The sequence below is a fragment of the Vitis vinifera genome, chromosome 6, assembly GCF_030704535.1.
Source record: "Vitis vinifera cultivar Pinot Noir 40024 chromosome 6, ASM3070453v1".
NCBI classification, from domain to species: Eukaryota; Viridiplantae; Streptophyta; class Magnoliopsida; order Vitales; family Vitaceae; genus Vitis; species Vitis vinifera.
This window is the reverse complement of record NC_081810.1, coordinates 8,763,937-8,788,603: the sequence shown is the minus strand read 5'-3', so window position 1 is coordinate 8,788,603 and position 24,667 is coordinate 8,763,937. Positions and strand designations below refer to the sequence as shown.

Below are 24,667 nucleotides of genomic sequence, written 5' to 3'. Positions count from 1 at the left end.
AGCCTTGTTATGTCAAGGATCGGCATACTAAGAACAGGAGATATTGAAAAATGTGTGAAACATGAGGGGCCCAGTTTACAAGCTTGCACTTTGAAATATCAGAAGAGATTGATTTGCAGGGATTAAGACAAGAGGATGTCCTTTGAGTGTGTCATTCTGTTCTTTGTTTGCTTTAGCTGACTCCAAGGCAGCATGGGTGGAGGATGTGGAATCCTTACTTCTCTAGATCTTTCAACGATTGGGAAATGGATTGCATGGAGAGATTTTTTGGGGAGTTCGCATAGGAAGAAAGTGTGTTGGGATGAGAAAGATAGGATGCTTTGAACAGAGACAAAGAATGACAAGTTTATAGTTAAGTCTCTTTACAGTGCCTTGGAGCTGAGCAATTCCATTTCTTTTTCAATGAGAGACATTTGGAGTTTGTAGGTGCAACCTAAAAAAAATTAGCTTTTTTGCATGAGAGGCAACATGGGGAAAAATTTTAATTTTGGATCAAGTTTAGAGAAGAGGATGGTCTTTAGAAAATAGATGTTATCTTTGCCAAATGCATGAAGAATCCATAGATCACCTCATTTTTCACTATAAAAAGAAAAGGTTTTATAGGAGCTGCTCTTTGTTCCTTTTGGGGTGTCTTAGGTGCTTCCTTTGTTGGTTAGAGAAACACTTTTAGGTTGACATGGTTCCTTTGTGGGTAAAAAGCAGAAGAAGGTTTGGAGTGCAGGCCCCTTATGCATCTTTTGGACGGTTTGGAAGGCAAGAAATAGAATTGCTTTCGATGATCATGTGCTTTCAATCCAAAGGCTAAAAAGTGTTTTTGTTTGCTTTATTTGGTTAGAGACTAAGTTGTTTATAGATGATCGTTCTTTGATTTTAGTTAGTTTCTTTTATTGGTTGAACTCTTATTAAGGTTTGTAGCCCCTTTATTTGGTAGATCTTTCTCCTGTTTGAGCCTTTTTGGTGGTCGGTGTATTGATCTTGTATACCTTAGGTTGCTTTTTTGATGTCTCTTTTTAATTCATATTTGCTTCTTTATATAAAAAAAAAATAAAAAACAACACATGCCCTCATTGAAAACCCACTAAATCAATAAAACTGATTAAAAATGAAGGGCCCTCATCTATAAACACCCTTGTCCATGACCAAAAGTTTTTTTTGATAGATAAAGATGTATTATAAATAAAAAAGGTATACACGATGTATACAATGTAGCCACAATACCTAAAAGGAAGTGCGGAAACACAAAAACTATTAAAAGTGCCCTACATAAGGCCAAACCAATCCACAAAGAGCCGTCCCCAATATACAATTTAACTCAATCTAAAAAAAGATTCAAGAAAGAATTTTTAATTGTTTGATCTATACTTTCACAATTATCAAAGACTCTTCTATTTCTCTCCCTCCATATGGTCCAAAACACACATAACATAACAACCTTCCAAGTCTTTTTTCTTTTTTTTTTTGCCACAAAGGAGCCACCCTAGATTAAGAGAAATCCCCTAACTGAAGAGTGCATCACCCACTGTACACTAAACAAAGCAAAAACCAATTGCCACACAATGCATACTTTCGTGCAATGAAGGAGAATATGATCACTCGTTTCCTTATCTTCTTTACACGTATACCATCAATTGGGAACCCTCCAACCCCTCTTTTTAAGTCGATCCAAAGTCAAAATCCTAGCCTATGTAGTTTCCCAAGCAGAAAAACCTAACTCTCACTGAGGCTTAAGAATTCTTAACTATATTATGAGGGAAAGGCTCCATTCTCCTACAATCCAAAGATGAGTAAAAAGACTTAACTAAGAAGGTGCCATTCCTTGATCCCAATCACACTATATTATCCTTAGAGTCCACCCTGATGGAGTAGTCATACAATCTCCTAAAAAATACATCCACCTCCTCAAGGTCTCAGTCATGTAACTGCCTAACAAACCTAGGGCCCCAACTACCACCATCCTAGACGTCATCCACCCAAGCATCTTTTGAGGATGCTATAGAATAAAACGCTGGAAATGAATCCCTCGGGCAAGTGTGCCCATACCACTTGTCTATCCAAAATTTCATCCTATTGTCGACTCCAACTTTAAACCCTGTTCTATCCTTGAGCTCCATCCACCTTTGATTGTCTTCTACACACCCACACCATACCCCTTTCTCACTTCTGTAGTACACCATCCTCTATTTTCTTGTCCATACTTTCCTACAATAACCCGTTACTAAAGGGAGTCCTTTTCATTCCCAAATCTCTAGGACCATTTTCCCAACAACGCCTTATTTAGGATGGATAAATTTTTGATGCCCAAACCCCCTTTTCGTTTTTCCATGCAGCAAACAGACCAATTCACCAAATGTGGTTTGTGATTCAAAGCGCCCCCTCCCCATAGAAAATCCCTTTGCATTTTTTTCCAATCTCACAGCTACCCTCTTCGGGATGGTAGACATAGACATGAAATAGATCCGTAAGCTAGACAATGTGCTTTTTATCAGAGTCTGTCTTCCCCCCTCTGAGAGATACTGTCTCTTCCACAAGGCAAACCTTTTTAAAAAGCATTCTTCCACTCCTTCCCAAACCCTATAGGACTTGTAAAGGGCTCCCATGACCAAAAGTTACAAACAAAAGACGTTTTCAGCTTTTGTTTGGAAATCTCCTCATTATCAAAAACAATTTTGTTCCTTCCCATCCAAGCTATCTATATCTGGAATGTCCATGGGATGGATGGAAGTGATAAAGAGAAACTAATGAGGATGATCTTGGAACTCATAAAATTGTGACTTGATTTTGTGTGGATTGACTGGTGGATGGGTCTGTCTGAGCCACCATTAAGCACATGCAATGGGTTATGGGCAATGACATGGTGACTTATGAGGCTTCTCAAGATTTGAGACGTTTGAAGGAGATTTAACTATAGTGTTTTAGACCTTTTGGATTTAGCTTCATCCATCCCTTTTTCCCTTATGGAGGATGGGGTTTCTTTTTACATGTTTTTTTTCAAAAATTTCCAAATAGATCTATTTCTCTCTTCTTCTTCTTCTTTTACTTTTTTCTTTTTGGGTTTGCTTAAGGGGTGGTTAGGGTTGATTGCTTGTCAAGTGCACTACTTTACAAATTTTATGTTTTGCAGAACACATGCTCTTCATGGGGAGTGCTGATTTTCCAGATGAAAATGAGGTTTGTTTGAGAAAAAAATTCTCATAGTCAATTTTACATTTGTTTAATCTTTTTTCTTCATGTTTGAATGTCTAAATTAAGTTAGAGATGATATTTCTTTGGTGACCAATCAAAAATGTGGTTTTGTGAGATTATGTTCACAACACTAGTTAAGAAGCTTTGCACTTTTATAAATAAAAATGAATGGGGTTAAGAAACATGGTATAGCTCAAATTGTAGAAAAGAATCTGCTTATCCAACAAAAACTGTTTTGACTGTGTGGAACACTCACTCACTCGAACTACATCCTAGATTACCTTCATAATAGAGTTCCTACTGATGAATATGGATTCCTCATAAAATGTTAGTTTAGGCGTCGAAATTTTTTCTTATTAATTTCTTTCCTCCCTCACACCTTATCACCCCCTTTTCATTGCAAGGTGGTATCTTATGTGTATTTTTAATGTTTCATGGTTGTTCTAGTAATTAATAGTGTCTTGCGATTGTTTTTGATAAAAATATATTACTCTCTCTCTCTTTTTTTAAATTTGTGTTATTGAAGCTCAGTCTTAATTTGTTTAATTATATTTGCAAATTAATTATCTGGTTTTTTGTGGGCTTTGTCAAAAGTTAAAGGCTAGAGAATAAGTTGAATGAAATCTATTTGGTAGTTTATGAATAAATTGAAGAATTCATAGGCCCGTGCAATTGTGAGTAAAAATAGTTTTTTTGAAAGCCATTGCCAATTCCAAAAATGAAAATAATGAACATGGTTGACATCATGTCATAATAGTCTATGATCAAAGTATTTATTTTGTTCATTTCTTAGTTGAATTTAATTGCATGATATCATGTAACATGTTTTATTACGATGTTGTATTCTAATGAGTTGTTGCTTATTTATTATGTGATTTTTTAATGTGGTTAATTTGAATATGATCAATTAGTTTATGATTTCTATTCTTTAGTTTCTAAACATAATTTATGTACATTTTGTAAATTTTATTTAAAATGTTAATTAAAAATAATGTAATTTAATTTCAAATATTTGTTATCTACACATGTGATATTATCAATCAATGACATTAATTTTATCAAACATATCTTATTTTAATAAAAAGAACTAGTTTAATTCGTGCATTATTGATTGTTTATTATTTTTGAAGGTTTTATTCAAAATGTCCATGTTTTGAGGTCTATTCATATGATTTCTATCATTTTTGCCAATGTCAATATTGATTGACATTTTGATCAATATTTTGAAAAATCAAACCCATTGATATGTTCATCCTTAAATCCACTCCACACCAAAAAGAGAGAATAATAGAAGATGATAGTTTGCCAATGAGTGAGGATGTGGTTGGCTAATTTGCTACTCCTATTTTCCGATACAATTGTTCACTAGAGACTACCCTTTAGTCATGATCTAACCAATAGTAAGAGTTTTCCCTCATTTAGTCTTTTGCAAAAAGAAACACACATTAGAAGGAGCATTTGAAAACCAAATTTCTTTAGAAGGGAGTGGAATGGAGTTCCTTGAGCATTGCACAAGATAAAAGAATTTTACGAAGAAAATGTCCTTGGTTGCATGCCATTCCAACTCAAAGATGGATTAATTGCAAAAAGGACTCCATAAATGTTAACTCCCAATTTTAGAATACCTTTTTACACCCAAGCAAACAATGATCAAAGTTTTCCTCATTCTTCCACCCATAAATCTGCAATCCAAGCATCTTTGTGCAAGCTATGCTTTAAAGTTTAATATAATGGTCCTTCAAAAGGCTACTTCCTAGACCACACTTCTAGCCAAAACTTGGTCCTCCAACCATTGGATGCCTCAAGACTAGTTCTATCAAAGAAGTCGTCCCATACTTGACTAATAGCTTTCCAAAAGGCTTATCTCATAGATCTTCCTTCCCATCCTAGAGTACCAAAGCCCCCTTTACATCCCTAAACCATGTCCTTATTACTCCTCCAAAGGTAATCACACTCCCTAAAAAACCTACAACACCATTTTCTTGATGGTGTATTATTTCTTGGTAGGCAAGTAAAGTAATAAGCATCAAATAGAAGGGCACACAACTGTACACAAGACGTATACAAGGTTGGCACATGGTAAAGAACAAGAAGAGAGAGAGAGAGAGAGAGCAAAAAACACTCCCTCCTCTTACTTGCCACCTAACCAATCGACAAAGTCTACCATAGACATGGACACATCCTCTAAACCCCTTTTGACCCACTCCAAAAAATTACTCATAAACAGGGATTTAAGCTTTTGATTTGACAACTCTATGTTATCAAAAGCCCTCTTGTTTGTTTCTTTCCAAATAGTCTAAAGTAAACTCAAACAAGCAACTTTCCATGCTTTCTTCTACTTCTTCCCAACAAAAGATTTATGCCAACTTGGAAGTATTGTTTTAATCAATGAATTTAGCACCCATATAATTCCAAGCAAGGAGAAGGCCAATTGCCATATAATTCTTGCTTTGAAACAACGACTGAGGATGTGCTTAACAAATTCTTTCTTGCCTTTACACATAAAACATATATTCACCAAAGTCTATCTTCTCCTTAATGACTTATCCATAGTCAAGATTCCTTTCCAAATTACATTATCGGCAAAAAAGTTGCCTTTTGTTGGAACCCATCGATACATCCCATGCTCCAACCAAGAGCAATAGGATTTAATTGAAAAGTTGCTACTCTTTGAGGTCATCCATGCCGCCATATCTTCAACATCCTTTATTGATTTTCCTTGAGGTCTTAGAAGGAAAGCTTCAACACCATCCAACTTCTAGTCATGGAGTTGTCTTGAAAAACATGAGTTCAATGCCCTCCCTTTCCTGTTTCCATTCATTTGCTACCTAAGCAACCTTTGAGGAAGCTATAGCATACAAAAATTGAAAAGAAACCCTTAAAGAAGAATCCCTCCACCATGCTTCCTTCTAAAATTTGTATCTTTTGATTGTCCACAATAATGCAAATTTTACTTTTGAAACTCCCTACACTCTCCTTATTGCCTACCACAACTCTACCATACCTTCCCTCGCCTCCATTAAACACCATCCTCCATTTTTTTCTCCAAAATTTCCTATAATAACTTGCTTCCAAAGAGATTCCCTTTTTGATACAAACCTTTGACACCACTTGCTAAGTAGAGCCTTGTTTAAAACTGTTAGATAATGTATAGTTATTTAGGTTATTTACTTTTCCTTTTCCTTTTCTTTCCTTACTGTATTGTGGGTCCCACTAGCATGTATATATATACCCAAGTCCAATGTGTATTCTTTACAGTTTTTCAATAACAATAATTAGGGATTCTCTCTTTTCTCTCTCTCTCTCTTCACATGGTATCAGAGCCTAGGGAGAAAAAAAACCCTAATTATTTCCAGTTTATCCGTGAATCCATTCTGGGAAATCTTTCAGTGACCGTGTTTCATTCCGGTCACCCTTCCCATCTCCTAAAGCTTCCGATCAACCCTCACCGTCGTCGGAAAACCCTCACCGCCAGCTACTTTTCCGGCGACTTTTCCGGTGAAGTCCTTTTCCGACACCAACCATACCATCAGGTGCGCAAGGAGGAGATCTTCAACTTTTCTCAAAGCACCGAAGGAAGAATCCTAGCCACGCGTCGGCCACGCGCGTCTCTTTGCCGGCGGCCTGAATCTCAAGCGCCGGCGCGTGAGGGCGCGTGGGGCACTTTCCGGCCACACGCTTCCACCTCCAGCCTCGCCTGATGCCGTCTAGCCACCCTCCATCTGCGCTTGTGTCATCTGAGCCCTAAAAGTGCATTTTTTGGGGTTTTTTTTGTCTTCGCCAGCCCTCTAAACCGCCTTTCCGGCGACCTTCGGTGACTTCCTCTCCACCCCGAGCCCTACACGTGTCTTAGGAAGTCCGCGATTAGCCGTATTAGGGTTCTCTTCGATCCAAACGTATTTCATTCACCAGATAAGTAGATATGACTACTAAAAGTTCCACTTTTTCCTTTGTCATATCTGGATCTCCTATGATTACTTCGGAGAAATTGGTTGGCAGTGAAAATTATTTGTCCTGGTCTGCCTCTGTGGAGCTTTGGTTTATGGGTCAAGGTTATGAGGATCACCTTGTTACGTAGGAGGCGGATATCCCTGAGGTTGACAAAGTACAATGGAGGAAGATAGATGCATAGTTATGTAGTGTGTTATGACAATCAGTTGATCCTAAGATTCTGCATCATCTTCGGGCCTACAAAACATGCTTTAAATTTTGGAATCAGGCGAAAGGGTTATACACGAATGATATCCAACGTCTTTATAAGGTGACTTCTTCTATTGTCAATGTCAGACAACAAGACATGGATTTATCTACTTATATTGGCCAGATTGCCTTTCTTAAGGAGGAATTCTTGACCGTGATGCCTCTTACTACTGATGTTGGGGATCAACGCATACAGATTGACAAGTTCTTCATGGTTCTTATGCTTATTGGCCTCCGTCCAGATCTCGAGACCGTCCGTGATCAGATTCTTGGCAGTTCCTCTGTTCCATCCGTGGATGATGTGTTTGCTCGCCTCCTCCATATCTCCTCCACTCAGACTTTGCCATCTGATAACACTTCAGATTCTTCTGTGTTAGTTTCTCAAACTAACTCTCGAGGAGGACGCAGTGGTAACCGAGGTAGAGGCCAACGTCCTCATTGCACCTATTGCAATAAGCTTGGCCACACTTGTGATCGGTGTTATCAGTTACATGGGCGGCCTCCCCGCACTGCCCACGTGGCCCAGTCATCTGATCCTCAGTCGCCTCAGCCTCCCAGTTCCTCCGCATCTCAGGGTATTTTCCTGACTGACAATGAGTATGACGACTATCTCTGCTATTAAGCCACCAAGTCAGCTTTTGTTGCTTCTGTTGTCCAGACTGGTAATGCTTCTGCTCGTCTTACCCACACATCTTCTCTTGGATCTTGGATTCTAGATTCTTGCGCTTCTGATCACATATCTGGTAATAAGGATCTTTTCTCTTCTATTACTACTACCTCTGCCTTACCTACTGTTACTTTAGCTAATGGTTCCTAAACTATGGCTAAAGGTTTTGGTTTCGCTCATCCTCTCCCTTCCCTACCTCTCCATTCTGTCCTTTATGCCCCTAAGTGTCCTTTTAATCTTATTTCCATCAGCAAAATAACTCGCACTCTTAACTGTTCTATCACTTTCTCTGATAAATTTGTGACCTTGCAAGACCGGAGTACGGGGAAGACGATTGGCATAGGACGTGAGTCTCAAGGCCTCTATCACCTCACCTTGTCTTCACCTGTAGTTTGCATTTCCACGGATGCTCCCCTTCTCATCCACAGTCGCCTGGGCCACCCTAGTCTATCCAAGTTCCATAAAATGGTCCCTAGTTTTTCATCTTTGTTGTCGCTTGCGTGTGAGTCCTGTCAGCTTGGGAAACATACTCGTGTCTCGTTTCTAAAGCGTTTGAATAATCGGGCAAAGTCTCCTTTTGAACTTGTCCACACTGATGTGTGGGGTCCTTGTCGGACCGCGTCTACTTTAGGATTTCAGTATTTTGTCACTTTCATTGATGACTATTCTTGATGTACTTGATTATTTTTAATGAAAAATCGAGCTGAGTTATTCTCTATTTTCTAGAAATTTTATGCTGAAATCCAAACCCAGTTTAATATTTCTATTCGTGTGTTGCGCAGTGACAATGCCAGGGAATATTTTTCTGCACCATTTACTTCATTTATGTCCCAACATGGGATCATTCATCAGTCTTCTTGTGCTCATACTCCTCAACAAAATGGGGTAGCTGAACGTAAGAATCGACATCTTGTTGAGACAACTCGTACTCTCCTTCTACATAGTCATGTTCCTTTTCGTTTTTGGGGGGACGCTGTTCTTACAACATGTTATTTGATTAATCGTATGTCCTCATCTGTATTACACGATCAGATTCCTCATTCCCTTCTTTTCCCTGACCAACCACTTTATTTCCTTCCTCGTGTTTTTGGTTGTACTTGCTTTGTTTATATTCTCACTCCTGGACAAGACAAACTTTCTGCCAGAGCCACAAAATGCATCTTCTTGGGATATTCCAGACTTCAAAAGGGTTATCGTTGTTATTCCTCTGAGACTCATCGCTACTTTCTCTCCGCTGATGTCACTTTCTTTGAGGACTCACCGTTTTTCTCCACCTCTGAGTCTCTTCCTATTTCTGAAGTCTTACTCCTTCCCATTATCTCCCACCTGATGCAGTGCCTTCTTGCCCACTTCAAGTTTATCATCGCCGTCATCGTGTTGCTGTTCCTCCTTCTTTGGCTGCGGTACCTGCTGACTCACCTCCTATCCCTTCGGCTTCTCTTGCCCTAGCTCTGCCTCCTTCTGCTGACTTACCCATTGCTCTTCAGAAAGGTAATCGATCTACTCGTAATCCTCATCCCATTTACAATTTTTTGAGTTACCATCGATTATCTTCACCCTATTCTACATTTGTTTCTGCTCTATCTTCTATTTCTCTTCCCAAGAGCACCCTTGAGGCTCTTTCCCATCCAGGCTGGCGACAGTCAATGGTAGATGAAATGACTGCTTTACACTCCAATGGCACTTGGGATCTTGTTGTTTTACCCTCTGGTAAATCTACAGTTGGTTGTCGTTGGGTCTACACAGTTAAGGTTGGCCCTGATGGTCAGGTTGATCGCCTTAAGGCCCACTTAGTTGCTAAATGCTATACTCAGGTTTATGGTTTTGATTATGGTGACACTTTCTCTCCTGTTGCCAAGATAGCTTTTGTTCGTCTATTGCTCTCCATGATTGCTATGCGTTCTTGGCCTCTTTATCAGTTAGATATTAAAAATGCTTTCCTTCATGGGGATCTTGCTGAGGAAGTTTATATGGAGCAACCACCTGGTTTTGTTGCTTAGGGGGAGTCTGGTTTAGTGTGCAGGTTACGCCATTCTCTATATGGCTTGAAACAATCTTCTCGAGCATGGTTTAGCCATTTTAGTTCTGTTGTTCAGGAGTTTGGCATGTTTCGCAATACAGCAGACCATTCTGTTTTCTATCATCATAACTCTTCGGGGCAGTGTATTTATCTGGTGGTTTATGTGGACGACATCGTCATTACAGGTAGTGTTCAGAATGGTATTCAGAACCTAAAGCAACACCTTTTCACCCACTTTCAGACTAAAGACTTGGGGAAACTCAAGTATTTCTTAGGGATTGAGATAGCTCAATCCAGTTCCGGTGTGGTTCTTTCCTAAAGGAAGTATGCTTTAGACATCTTGGAAGAAACCGGTATGTTAGACTGTAAATCGGTAGACACTCCTATGGATCCAAATGTCAAACTTATACCAGGATAGGGGGAGCCTTTAGGAGATCCTGGGAGATATCGGCGACTTGTAGGTAAACTGAACTACCTCATCATTACTCGTCCAGACATTTCTTTTCCTGTAAGTGTTGTTAGTCAATTCCTACAGTCACCATGTGATAGCCATTGGGATGCTGTAATCCGCATTCTTCGATATATCAAAAGCACGCCAGGCCAAGGTGTGTTGTACGAGAACAGAAGTCATACCCAAGTTGTTGGTTACACAGATGCAGATTGGGCTGGCTCACCCACAGATAGACGTTCCACTTCCGGGTATTGTGTTTTTATTGGAGGTAACCTAATATCTTGGAAGAGTAAGAAACAAGATGTAGTGGCCAGATCTAGTGCTGAAGCCGAGTATCGAGCTATGGCTCTGGCAACATGTGAACTTATATGGCTGAAACATCTTCTTCGGGAGTTGAGATTTGGAAAGGATGAACAGATGAAGCTCATCTGTGACAACCAAGCCGCTTTGCATATTGCATCCAATCCAGTCTTCCATGAAAGGACCAAACACATTGAAGTTGACTGTCACTTCATTAGAGAGAAGATCGCATCAAGATGTGTGGCGATTAGTTTTGTCAATTCAAATGATCAACTAGCAGATATTTTTACTAAATCTTTCAGAGGTCCTAGAATTAAATACATTTGTAACAAGCTTGGTGCATATAACATATATGCTCCAGCTTGAGGGGGAGTGTTAGATAATGTATAGTTATTTAAGTTATTTACTTTTCCTTTTCCTTTTCTTTCCTTACTGTATTGTGGGTCCCACTAGCATGTATATATATACCCAAGTCCAATATGTATTCTTTACAGTTTTTCAATAACAATAATTAGGGATTCTCTCTTTTCTCTCTCTCTCTCTTCACAAAAACTAAAGATCATGAATGCCTACCCCTTTTTCTTTTTTTGCATGCAAACATTAAACAAATCCACCAAGTAAGGCTTATTTTCAAATGTTCCACCTCCTCGTAGAAAATCCTTTTGAATCTTTTTGACATATACTATCGCTTTCTCATTGCATTTCTTTTCTAAAACCTCTCTTCCACCATATCCTAGACCACCATCGATTTGTACGAGTCTCTCGAAGGGAGATTAGATATGTGGATGGGAACATCCCTATTTTGCACCTGAAAACAACCACCGATTTCGCCATATAAGAAACACCCCTAATTGGAATCGACTTACTCTTTTAAGATTGATCTTTAGCTTAGAAATCGCATTAGACCACATTAAAATCCAACTAAGATACATCATCTAATCTTTGCATGCCTCACCAAAAATTAGATTGTCGTTGACAAACAATAGGTGAGTCGCGTCAACCCTCTCACCGCTTTTACCTCCCACCTTCCTTTCTTGACAATGCTTTATTAAGTAGAGCAAGAATTATGCACTCCATTCCACCATTAGTTTTTGAATAGCAGATGACAGTCCACTTACCAGGTGAATTTTCCTTTCTAGATACTCGCTAGGTCATGTTGGTACTTATCTAATCTACTCCTTACTCTACTTGAAATCACAAAGCATGACAAAACAATGGACTGGTAAACTTGAAAGAGTGCTCTTGAGTGGTGGAAGTTTCCTTCCTTTTGATAGAAATTGCTTATTACAAAGAGCAAGTCTCTTCTTGAATCTTTTTTTCCCCCGGATCTGAAATAGAGGACTTAGAAGGAGCGCTTTGAGGCAAATGCAAGTAGAAGGCAAGGACCCATTTTGCAACCAAATCCCAACACCTATTGGAATGAGCTCACTGTTGCTAAGATTAATTTGAGGTTCTAAAACCAATTCAAGTCAAAAGAGAACCACCCATCTTAAATGGAGCAATTGCACACTACTAGCCTCATAGAACAATAAAGAATCATTACCAAATTAGAGATGAGAAATCCCCACACCCTCACCCCCTCTTCCCTCCACTTTGAATTCACCATTGTTACAAATTTTCTTACCCATGCTTGTGTATATGCATAGGCATATCGATCAATGAGAGATGCTAGTTTGGAATTGGGCTAGATTGTATAGTGGGGATGGTTCTATGTCCTTACTAGATTTTGTGGATAGGTTAGGTTCTTCTTAGGGTGTGGTTGATAGTTTTTGTGTATTCACACCTCTTTGGTTGTTTTGTATACGTTGTGTATACCTTTTTCTTTTAATACAATTGCCTTTACCTATCAAGAAAAATGAAAATGAGAAATATGACAAGATAGGAGAGCATAGAAACTGTTTTCTAAGGTAATAGAAAAATTTCAAGATCACACAAACTGAAGGTCTATCCATAATTAGGTGTTTATGCTAGTATTCAGCTTGTAAATATGTTTGACCATATAGGACTATTTCCATGTCATCAAGTCATGGAATCATATATTCCACCTCTCATGACAAGCAAGTCAGTTTCCAAATTGTTCCTGATGTTTAAGTCTATGGAACTGGGGATGTGTCTTAGACGTGTTTAGGTCACCCTACCTAAGGGTAGGCTGAATAATTTTTAATATGATGATCCTTGAAGCAAAAGTCAAAATTTTTTTTATCTCTGTATTAATGTCTAGTAGTATATATATATTTCCAAATAATTCATTTGGTCTTTTTCTTTTTTTCATGAAAGATAGTTACAGTGTAATTCTCCTCACTCTCCGCCTTCTGAGTTCTGAATAATACTTATTTTCCTTCTATTGGTATAGAGCCCACTATGGAACTATTGCTTGTGATATCTGTAAATTGGTATAATTTTGACAAAATGTTGATCATGAATGGTCATTTATTGTCCTCTTACCTAAAAAAAAGGAAAGAAAAAGAAAAATTAAATGTCTTCCGGCCTCGTATTTGACTCTTTTCTTTGCTAGTATGATAGTTACTTGTCCAAGCACGGAGGCTCGTCAAATGCATACACAGAAGCTGAACGTACCTGCTACCATTTTGAAGTTAATAGAGAGTTTCTTAAGGGTGCTTTGAGAAGGTAAATGCTGATCTCTTCATTCAATTAGATATTGAAAACCAGAGTGCTTATAATCCATTATCTGCATTAATGAAATGGGTTGATGCTTTTCAGATTGGCCTTAACCTGTTCTTCTTTTGTGTTTTAATTGAGTGAATTTGAACAAACTGACTGTGTCAAGGAAAAGACCATTTTTCATAGGCAAATGAAAAATAATTTATTGCGAATTGTCTAATGGAACTATACATGGACACCTAAGGATGAAGAAAAAGATAATAAAGAAAAAAGAAAAGACAAATGACTGCAGCTTTGAACCCCTAAACAAATTCATCAACAATACCAAAGAATGAAATATCGGCAATTCCTGCTCTATATTGTTTTAACCAAGAATTAGGAAAAAACACTGACCAGTCTTCTTAGGTGTAGTGAAAGAAAAGTTCAGTTCTAAGTACCAATAGGATAAGGACCAATCCTAACTGCACATCTTCTGCACATGTTTTGGATTGGAAAATATTAAGAAAACAAATGAAATTTTAAGAAAAGGAGTTTTCACTGGTTGTTTGTGCAAAGAAAAGACCAACCCCAAGTACCAATCTTTAATGTCAATTAAAATAAACAATTTAAAGTTCCAAATGGACTTTAAGATAATTCTTACAAGAGATGTGCAGTGTGCTTGAGAATTGAGAAGACTGGGCCAATTAACCTAGTTTTTCAAAATCTGAAGGATATGGCATAGGAGAGTAGAAAAATGAAATGGATTGTATCTTTGACTACGTTTGGCCGAGAGAGTTGGTTTTCAACTTATTGCCCTAGCCTGCCAATCTATTTCTTGTTGGTTTTTGCTATTCTTAGAAAGTTGAGAAAGGGATTTTCTTTGGGGAGGAGGCCTATCAGATATTAAGATCCATTTAGTGAGGTGGTTAACTGTTTGTTCAAATAAGGCCTCTGATACTTGAGAAAAGTGGTTTTGTGTAGGTATGGGAAAATGGAGGGAGTTTGATCATGAGGAAGGGAGGTGTGACTTTTTCTTGAGAACAAACTTTTCTCTTGGAAATGGTCAATCAATAGATCAGGTTTTGGCATAACACTAGGTGTTGTGAAACACTGTTGGAAGATTTTTTCCCCTTGTTATTTAATATAGCAGTTCATGGAGAGACTTAGGTTTCTGAATATTAGGATGGGAACAGCTGAAGTCCAAGCATTAGAACAAACTTCTTGAATAGTGGCTTTGGTGGTGGAATCCTTGTTGCTGTGGATGAATTCTCTGTCAGTGGCTAGTGGTTGGTGGATAAACTGGTTTGGAAGATTTTCCAAGAATGGATTTCTCAATCAGATGTTATTCTTTGACTCTGAGTATGTCCTCTCTTTTTCCAGCTAAAATGACTTGAACTTCTAAGGCTTCATCTAAGGTTAGCTTCTTTATTTGGGAGGCGATTTGGATGAAAATCCTCATGATTGATGAATTAGTTTCTGATCTGATTTGGCAGGCTACATTCTGATTCACTGTGAGTAGGCTTCTAGCCTTTGGTCTTTGGTTTTCTCCATGTTTGTAGTGACTTAGGTTGTTCCCCAATCTGTTAAGTAAGCTTGATTAAGCTGGTATGATGCTTTGGTTGGAACCAGGTGTGAAGCAGTTTGGAAATTGATCCCTTTGCACCTGTTCTGGAATATCTGGAAAGAGCACAAACTCAGAACCTTTGAAGGGATGGAGAAGTTGATTATGGCAGTAAAGAATTCATTCATGAAAGCTCTTTCCTTATGGTCTAATGGAGAATGAGAAAAGGTTACACTCTTTTATTGATTTTGTAAACATGGTTGGAGTGGGCTAGCAGATCAAGGTTTCTTTTCCTCTTTTGCGCATCTTGTATGCATGGTTGGATACATGGCTTGCATAGAGTAGTGTCATGCCCCAAAACCTACTCCATGGGCATGACGGTCATTTCACACCTCAAACCCGAAGGCTTAAAGTGGAAACAATACAAACATTCATCTTGTAACTGGAAATTACCAGTTACCAAATTCCTGTTCAAAGTAGTAAAATAAATAAATTCTATAATCCTCAATTCTCAACTTTAAAAACTAACACATCTACCCAAGTGTTATTGTCCAAATAACTTCAAACTCAAATAATCCAAATAGGCATTAAATTTTAACATCTAAACAATGTCTAAAATAAAGTTTGAACCAAAATCTTAACAAAGAAAAATTCCCCAGCCTAGCCATCACTACTCGCCCGAATTGATAGTACTTGAAAAATTATCAACAAAAGGGCATGAGCTTAAAGCTCAATAAGGAACATCAATGCATTTTCATGGATCAAACATTTTTAATTGCAATTACAAATTGGAGATACAACATATAATTATTTTCATAAAACTTTTGAGTTCAAAATGCTAATACAATCAAACTTTCTCATATCCATTCCAAAACAATTTCTCATCAAAACCTAATCAAATATGTTGAATATAATGAATTTGTAGTGTACAATTTTTTTTTTTTTTTTTTAATATAGGTCACATGTATGGTAGTTAGGACTCCTAGCATTGTATATATATATTTTCTCAATTGTAAGTAGATACTACATGAATGAGAATCAAGGTTTTCTTCTCTCTCTCTTCACATGGTATCAGAGCCAAGGGAGAAAACCTAATTCTTTCCAGTTTCCCCGTGTCATCAATTCCGGGAAACCTTCCTGTGACCGTGTTTCATTCTGATCACCTTCCCCAGACCCCAAACCTTTCCGGTTGGTCGAATCGTCGTTAGAAAACATTCACCACCGACGACTTTTCCGACGACGTCTTTTTTCGACACCGCAAGGAGCGCCTGGAGGAGATCTCCAATTTTTCCCAAAGCACCGGAGCTAGAAAACCACCCCTGCGCCGGCCACGCACGTTTTTTCGGCCGGCGACTGCATCTCACGCGCCGGCGCGTGAGGGTGCGTGAGCCACTTTCCGGCGACGCGCTTCCTCCTCCAGTCTCGCCTGACGCCGACTAGCCACCCTTCATACCTGTTTCTGCCATCCGAGCCCTGCATGTGCCTCTTTTGGGGTTCTTTTGCCTCCGCCGACCCTCCAAACAGTTTTCCGGCGTCCTCCAGCTATTTTTTCTCAACCCCAATCCCTACACGTGCCTTAGGAAGTGTTCTTCTACCTTTCCGGTGGTGCCACGGTTGTTTTTCTTTTCTATTTGGTCTCTCACACGGGCAATTCTTCGGTTTTTCCTTTTTCAGCCGCATCTGAAGCCGTATTAGGGCTCTCTTCGATCCAAATATACTTCATTCTCCAGATAAGTGGATATGGCTACTAAAACTTCCATTTTTTCCTCTGTCATATCTGGATCTCCTATGATTACTTCAGAGAAATTGGTTGGCAGTGAAAATTATCTTTCTTGGTCTGCCTCTGTTGAACTTTGGTTTATGGGACAAGGATATGAGGATCACTTGGTTACACAGGAGGCAGATATCCCTGAGGTTGAGCGCGTACAGTGGAGAAAGATAGATGCCCAGTTATGTAGTGTATTATGGCAATCAGTTGATCCCAAGATCCTTCTTCATCTTCGGGCCTACAGAACTTGTTTTAAATTTTGGACTCAGGCCAAAGGATTATACACAAATGATATCCAGCGTCTTTATAAGGTGGCTTCTGCTATTGTCCATATCAGCCAACAAGACTTGGATCTATCTACTTATATTGGCCAGATTGCCTCTCTTGAGGAGGAGTTCTTGACTGTGATGCCTCTTACTCCTGATGTTGGGGCTCAACAAACACAACTTGATAAGTTCTTCATGGTCCTTACTCTTATTGGCCTCCGTCCGGATCTTGAGCCTGTCCCCGATCAAATTCTTGGTAGTTCATCAGTTCCGTACTTGGATGATGTGTTTGCTCGCCTCCTTCGTATCTCGTCCACTCAGACTTTGCCATCTGATAGCATTTCAGATTCTTCTGTGTTAGTTTCTCACACTACCTCTCAAGGAGGACGCAGTGGTAACCGAGGTAGAGGCCAACGTCCTCATTGCACCTATTGCAATAAACTTGGCCACAATTGCGATCGTTGCTATCAGTTACATGGACGGCCTCCTCGGACTGCCCATGTGGCCCAGTCCTCTGATTCTCAACTGCCTCAGCCTCCGAGCTTCTCCGCATCTCAGGCATCTCAGGCTTCTGTTGCCCAGCCTGGTAATGCCTCTGCCTGCCTTACCCACACATCTTCTCTTGGACCCTGGATTCTAGATTCTGGAGCTTCTGATCACCTATCTGGTAATAAGGATCTTTTCTCCTCTATTACTACTACCTCTGCTTTACCTACTGTTACCTTAGCTAATGGTTCTCAAACTGTAGCTAAAGGTATTGGTTTGACCCTTCCTCTGCCTTCTCTACCTCTCACTTCTGTCCTTTATACTCCTGAATGTTCTTTTAATCTTATTTCCATCAGCAAAATCACTCGTACTCTTAATTGCTCTATTACCTTTTCTGATAAATTTGTGACCTTGCAGGACCGGAGTACGAGGAAGACGATTGGCACGTCTGAAGGCCTCTATCACCTCACCTCGGATTCATCTCCTGCAGTTTGCATTTCCATTGATGCTCCTCTCCTCATTCACAGTCGTTTGGGCCACCCTAATCTCTCCAAGTTCCAGAAGATGGTCCCTCGTTTTTCCACTTTGTCGTCGCTTTCGTGTGAGTCATGTCAGCTTGGGAAACATACTCGTGTCTCGTTCCCAAAGCGTTTGAATAATCGGGCAAAGTCTCATTTTGAGCTTGTCCACACTGATGTTTGGGGTCCTTGTCGGATTTCGTCTACTTTAGGATTTCAGTATTTTGTCACTTTCATTGATAACTATTCTCGATGCACTTGGTTATTTTTAACGAAAAATCGAGCTGAGTTATTCTCTATTTTCCAGAAATTTTATATTGAAATTCAGACCCAATTCAATATTTCTATTCGTGTGTTACGTAGTGATAATGCCAAGGAATATTTTTCAGCCCTATTTACTTCATTTATGTCTCATCATGGGATTCTTCATCAGTCTTCTTATGCTCATACTCCTCAACAAAATGGGGTAGCTGAACGTAAGAATCGACATCTTGTTGAGACAGCTTGTACTATCTTCCTCCATAGTAATGTTCCTTTTCGTTTTTGGGGGGACGCTGTCCTTACCGCTTGTTATTTGATTAATCGTATGCCCTCCTCTGTTTTACATGATTAGATTCCCCATTTCCTTTTCTTCCCTGACCAACCACTTTATTTCCTTCCTCCTCGTATCTTTGGTTGTACTTGCTTTGTTCATATTCTCACTCCTGGACAGGACAAGCTTTCCGCCAAAGCCATGAAGTGCCTCTTCTTGGGATATTCCAGACTTCAGAAGGGTTATTGTTGTTATTCCCTTGAGACTCATCAGTACTTTATCTTCGCTGATGTCACTTTCTTTGAGGACTCACCATTCTTTTCCACCACTTCTGAGTCTCTTCCTGTTTCTGAAGTCTTGCCCCTTCCCATTGTCTCCCCATCTGATGTTGTGCCTCCTCGACCACTTCAGGTTTATCATCGTCGCCCTCGTGTCGCTGCTCCTCTCCCTTTTGCTGAGGCACCTGCTGACTCACTTCCTATCCCTTCGGCTTCTCCTGCCCCGGCTCTGCCTTCTCCTGATGATTTACTCATTGCTATTCGGAAAGGTACTTGCTCTACTCGTAATCCTCATCCTATTTACAATTTTTTGAGTTATCATCGATTATCTTCACCCTATTCTGCTTTTGTTTCTGCTATATCCTCTGTTTCTCTTCCAAAGAGCACCCATGAAGCTCTTTACCATCCAGGCTGGCGACAGGCAATGGTAGATGAAATGGCTGCTTTGCACTCTAATGGCACTTGGGATCTTGTTGTTTTACCCTCTGGTAAATCTACAGTTGGCTGTCGTTGGGTCTATGCAGTTAAGGTTGATTCTGATGGTCAGGTTGATCGCCTTAAGGCCCGCTTAGTTGCTAAAGGCTATACTCAAGTTTATGGTTCTGATTATGGTGACACATTCTCCCCTGTTGCCAAGATTGCTTCTGTCCGCTTGCTTCTCTCCATGGCTGCTATGTGTTCTTGGCCTCTTTATCAGTTGGATATTAAAAATGCCTTCCTTCATAGTGATCTTGCCAAGGAAGTTTATATGGAGCAACCTCCTGGTTTTGTTGCTCAGGGGGAGTCTGGTTTAGTGTGCAGGTTACGTCGTTCTCTATATGACTTGAAACAATCTCCTCGAGCATGGTTTGACTGTTTTAGTTCTGTTGTTCAAGAGTTTGGCATGCTTCGCAGTATAGCAGACCATTCAGTTTTCTATCATCATAACTCCTTGGGGCAGTGTATTTATCTGGTTGTTTATGTGGACGACATCGTCATTACAGGCAGTGATCAGGATGGTATTCAGAAACTAAAGCAACATCTTTTTACCCACTTTCAGACCAAAGACTTAGGGAAACTCAAGTATTTGTTGGGAATTGAGATAGCTCAATCCAGTTCCGGTGTGGTCATTTCCCAAAGGAAGTATGCTTTAGACATCCTGGAAGAAACTGGTATGTTAGACTGTAAACCGATAGACACACCTATGGATCCGAATGTCAAACTTGTACCAAAACAGGGGGAGCCTTTAGGAGACCCTGGGAGATATTGATGGCTCGTAGGTAAATTGAACTATTTCACCATTACTCGTCCAGACATTTCTTTTCCTGTGAGCGTTGTTAGTCAATTCCTACAGTCACCATGTGATAGCCATTGGGATGCCGTAATCCGCATTCTTCGATATATCAAAAGTACACCAGGCCAAGGTGTGTTGTACGAGAACAGAGGTCATACTCAGGTTGTTGGTTACACAGATGCAGATTGGGCTGGCTCACCCACAGATAAACGTTCCACTTCAGGGTACTGTGTTTTTATTGGAGGTAATCTAATATCTTGGAAGAGTAAGAAACAAGATATAGTGGCTAGATTTAGTGCTGAAACTGAGTATCGAGTTATGGCTTTGGCAACATGTGAACTCATATGGTTGAGAAATCTTCTTCGAGAGTTGAGATTTGGAAAGGATGAACAGATGAAACTCATCTGTGATAACCAGGCCGCATTACATATTGCATCCAATCCAGTCTTTCATGAAAGGACCAAACATATTAAAGTTGACTATCACTTCATTAGAGAGAAAATCGCATCAGGATGTGTTGCTACAAGTTTTGTTAATTCAAATGATCAACTAGCAGACATCTTCACTAAATCTCTCAGAGGTCCTAGGATTAAATACATTTGTAACAAGCTTGGTGCATATGACGTATATGCTCCAGCTTGAGGGGGAGTGTTGAATATAATGAATTTATAGTGTACAATCTTTCCTTTTTTTTTTTAATATAGGTCACATGTATGGTAGTTAGGACTCTTAGCCTTGTATATATATATTTTCTCAATTGTAAGTAGATATTACATGAATGAGAATCAAGGTTTTCTTCTCTCTCTCTTAACAAAATACATTCAAAATATCTTTACTCTGGTTATCAAATAACAAATGATGCCCAATTAGGTGAGACTTCACAAATGAGTGACTAGTTTCAAATTTGTTCCATTTAAGGTGAACAAAACCAAAAGTCAACAATTACAACTCGTTGACTAGGGCCATAGAAATGTCAACAATTATAACTTGTTGACTAGGGTCATAGAAACTAGAGTCAAACACTTCATTTCATTAATTCAAACTTACAAAACAAAATATTATATCTCCACAATTTTCATTTTTCATAAACAAAAAAAATACTCAAAACATATATTTTTTCATACAAAACATATATTTGATCCATGTATAAAAATAAAAATAATATTTTTACACATTTCAAAATATAATATAAAAAGAAACTTATTTCCTTTTACAAAATCTGCATTAATTTCTCTTACCTCAAAGAAGCACTCAAAAACTTGAAGAATTTACTTCTCACCTAACATAATATCATACATAACATTTATTATTGATTATTTATCTAGAGATAATATTATTTTCAACTTCCTAAACAATAATAAATTAATTTAATAAGTTTCCAAATTTTTATAAAATTCATATTCCTCCCTAATTTTATCCTGACTATTTATTTCTTTATATACTTAAATTAAATTAAAGCTTATACAAAAACCATTATTATTATTATTATTATTAATCCCAATATCCTCTCTTACTTAACAAACCACCCATGCACTTTTAACAACTCTAACAACCCCACCAACTCCACTCATTATTATTATTGTTATTTTAATTTATTCCACTACCACTCTTTCACCCTTTGGCTCTCATGGTTAGATTGATTTTTTTTATTTTATTTTATTTTTTATTTTTTTGAGATTGTTGCCCCAACATACCTCCTCAAATTCCAAAATCCAGAAACCTTTCAATTCTTCTTCTTCTTCTTATTATTATTATTTTCTTTTTTCAATCTAAAGCCTCCACAAGCAATTTATTTATTTATTTTCTAAATCTAAAATTTCTCTTCTTCCACTAATTTTTCATTTATTTATTTTTTATTCAATTGAAAATTTCCTATTTTCATCAATAAATTAATCTGCAATAATAAATTTCCAATCTTTTGGTCTAAAAAAATTAAATAAACAAACCCTAATTTAGATTGGGATTTCTAAAGTATTCAGATCTAATTAATGAATATAAAATACTAATCCGATGATTAAAATCTTACATGAAAAAGTGATCTTCAAACTCTAAACTTCCAAATCTTTAGTTTTATGCTCTCTAATCTTTTTGATCTCCGTGTAAAAGGGTTTTTTGAATAGAGAAGATAGGTAAAATCTAATTTATACCTAAGACTTTTAAAAGCGAAAAGACTTTTCTACCCTTATTAGATTAATTAATTTAATTAATTAATTTTTAAATTACGATTTTACCCTTAAATTGGGTTTGGGGTATTACAAGTAGAGAGTCAGAAAACCTATCAAAAAAGGGGAGCAGAGAGTAGGAAAACCTAAAAAGAAAACAAGTTCTTTGCTTTTAATAAAGAAGAGGTTGTTTGACATTTTTTTTCCTACATGAAGCTGCAACATGATAATGCAGAAACATGATGGGTATTGCAATTGCAATATGCATCACCAATTGCATAATGTATGGCTCGATCTATTTATTTATTTACTTCTTCTTCTTATTATTATTATTTGATTCCTGGTTGTTTCCGTCAAATTACTTATCTTTTAGTATAGTTTGTTGTATACTTTATTTCTTATTTTTTATTGTAGTTTGTTGCACATTTTATTTCTGAACCAGAGCATTACTTGATTTATGTTGGTTGTTTTGCTTTCTCAGATTTTCTCAGTTCTTTATTTCACCTTTAGTGAAAATTGATGCCATGGAGAGAGAGGTTCTTGCTGTAGATTCAGGTGTGTATGATCTTATTGGAATTAATAATTTCTGTTTTTTACTTTCACGAAGAACTCAGTCTATATTCACTCTTGTTTGAAAGTTATTTTATTTTATTTTTTATGCTGTTGGCCTTTTTTTTTCTTGCTTTATGGTATACCCTAATGTGAAACAACTTGGAAAATAGAATTTAATCAGGTTTTGCAAAGTGATGCTTGCCGCCTTCAACAACTTCAATGCCATACATCTGCACCTGACCATCCTTTTAACAGATTTTGTTGGGGTAAGCTTGAAATAAGTGGTGTTATTTATTTTTGTTTTTATTTTTTGGTGGTCTTTATTTGTTTACATGAAATAACTCATTTCTTTGTCTGCTTGAATGGAAGGGAATAAGAAGAGCCTCATTGATGCAATGGAGAAAGGGATCAATTTGCGTGAACAAATTCTAAACTTGTACAAAGATAACTACCGTGGTGGATTAATGAAGCTAGTTGTCATTGGGGGAGGTGAAGTTTTCCTTCTGTAGTGCTAATGATGTAGTTCATATTATAATAGCTACTTAAGGTGTTTGGTTGGAGGGAATGAAATTGGTATAAGGAATTTCATTTTGATCAAACTAAATTGATTTCCTTGGAGGCATTTTGTTTTTAGGATGTTTATGTTGAATTCTGTGGGACTATAAGAGCAAGTGGCAGAGCAATCAATGGGGTGCCAGAGATGGAGGCAGAAATGTAGTGGTGGTGATGTTATGATGCTAGTCTTACAGTGAAGGTGGTGCTGGAGTGGTAATGGTGACAATGGTAGTGGTTGGGGTAGCCTTGCAGGTTGCTGTGGTGATAGGAACAGTAGTGTGGCGGGTCAGTTTGGCTGGCCAAAGCAGGTTGAGTTCTGCCTGTGTGTACCTGGAGCTCATTGGTTGTGTGCAAGCTTAGCCCAGCCTGATCTTTGTTCCATAACTGGAGTTGAGCCCATATTAAGCAATGAACTTATTGCTCAATTTGGGCTGGTTCAAGCTTAAATAGCCCTCCAAAACCTGTTTTCTGCTATTAATCTGCAAAAAATATTAAAATTGCTGTATTTAGGTTTTAAACTGCTGCATCAACCATTCCATCAAGTGAGTCTCTTGACCTTATAAGCAGTAAATATGTATAACATAAACAATGCAACCTATCAAAAAAATAATATAAACAATGCAGAGTTTGAGAACAGCTTTTGACAAATATGTATACATTATATCAGAACTGTTTGAGTGCCCTTGCTCAGTTTGGGCTCAGGACAGCGTTTGGGCTGAGCTGAGAATGGCTCAAGCTCTGCCCAAACTCGGCATTGGACCTTGGGCCATGGTTGAGCACCATACAGCCCATACCTGTATTTAGCTTAGCCTGGAGGTTTTCAGATTGAATGAATAGTTGTGAGGCTATCTCAGCATAAATTGCAGCCTTCCAGTTATTTGGGGCAGGGTGCTCATGGTGATATGCAGTTGTAGAGGTTGGAGTTGGAGGAGGAGGTTTGGTGCCAATTGTCATGGCCATAGGAGCAGTTGAAGGTCTTGAAGCAGTTAAATGTTGATCTAGGCATATATTCCCCCCTTTTGTTTTTCACTTCATTTCAATAACACTTTGAAGGAATTTGAATATCCAATTCCAGTTCCAAGTCTAAGTTCATCCTGTTGAAACATGCCTTAATTATAACTTGAGAGTTTCAAGTGATATTTCAAGAATTGAGAAGGGAAATTTACCAAGGACCAACTCAGGGTTTGCTAAAAATCAAATTCTGATTATGACTTAAATCAGTTATTATCATGATGTAGAACTCCTTTAATTATGTTTTTTCTTAACAAAATTGTTTTTCTAATTATGCAGATGT

The 24,667-nt window shown here is 38.3% G+C and overlaps 1 protein-coding gene across 1 annotated transcript in view; it reads left to right on the top strand.

Annotated features, from left to right (window-relative positions):
- Window positions 1-24,667, top strand: part of LOC100251821 (nardilysin-like) — a 72,461-nt gene that overhangs the window by 1,806 nt on the left and 45,988 nt on the right. The window contains exons 3-7 of the mRNA XM_019220625.2: window positions 3,122-3,168; window positions 13,337-13,449; window positions 22,748-22,821; window positions 22,989-23,084; window positions 23,188-23,307. Of these exons, the coding sequence (XP_019076170.2) occupies window positions 3,122-3,168; window positions 13,337-13,449; window positions 22,748-22,821; window positions 22,989-23,084; window positions 23,188-23,307 (450 nt within the window). The remainder of the gene's footprint in view (window positions 1-3,121; window positions 3,169-13,336; window positions 13,450-22,747; window positions 22,822-22,988; window positions 23,085-23,187; window positions 23,308-24,667) is intronic.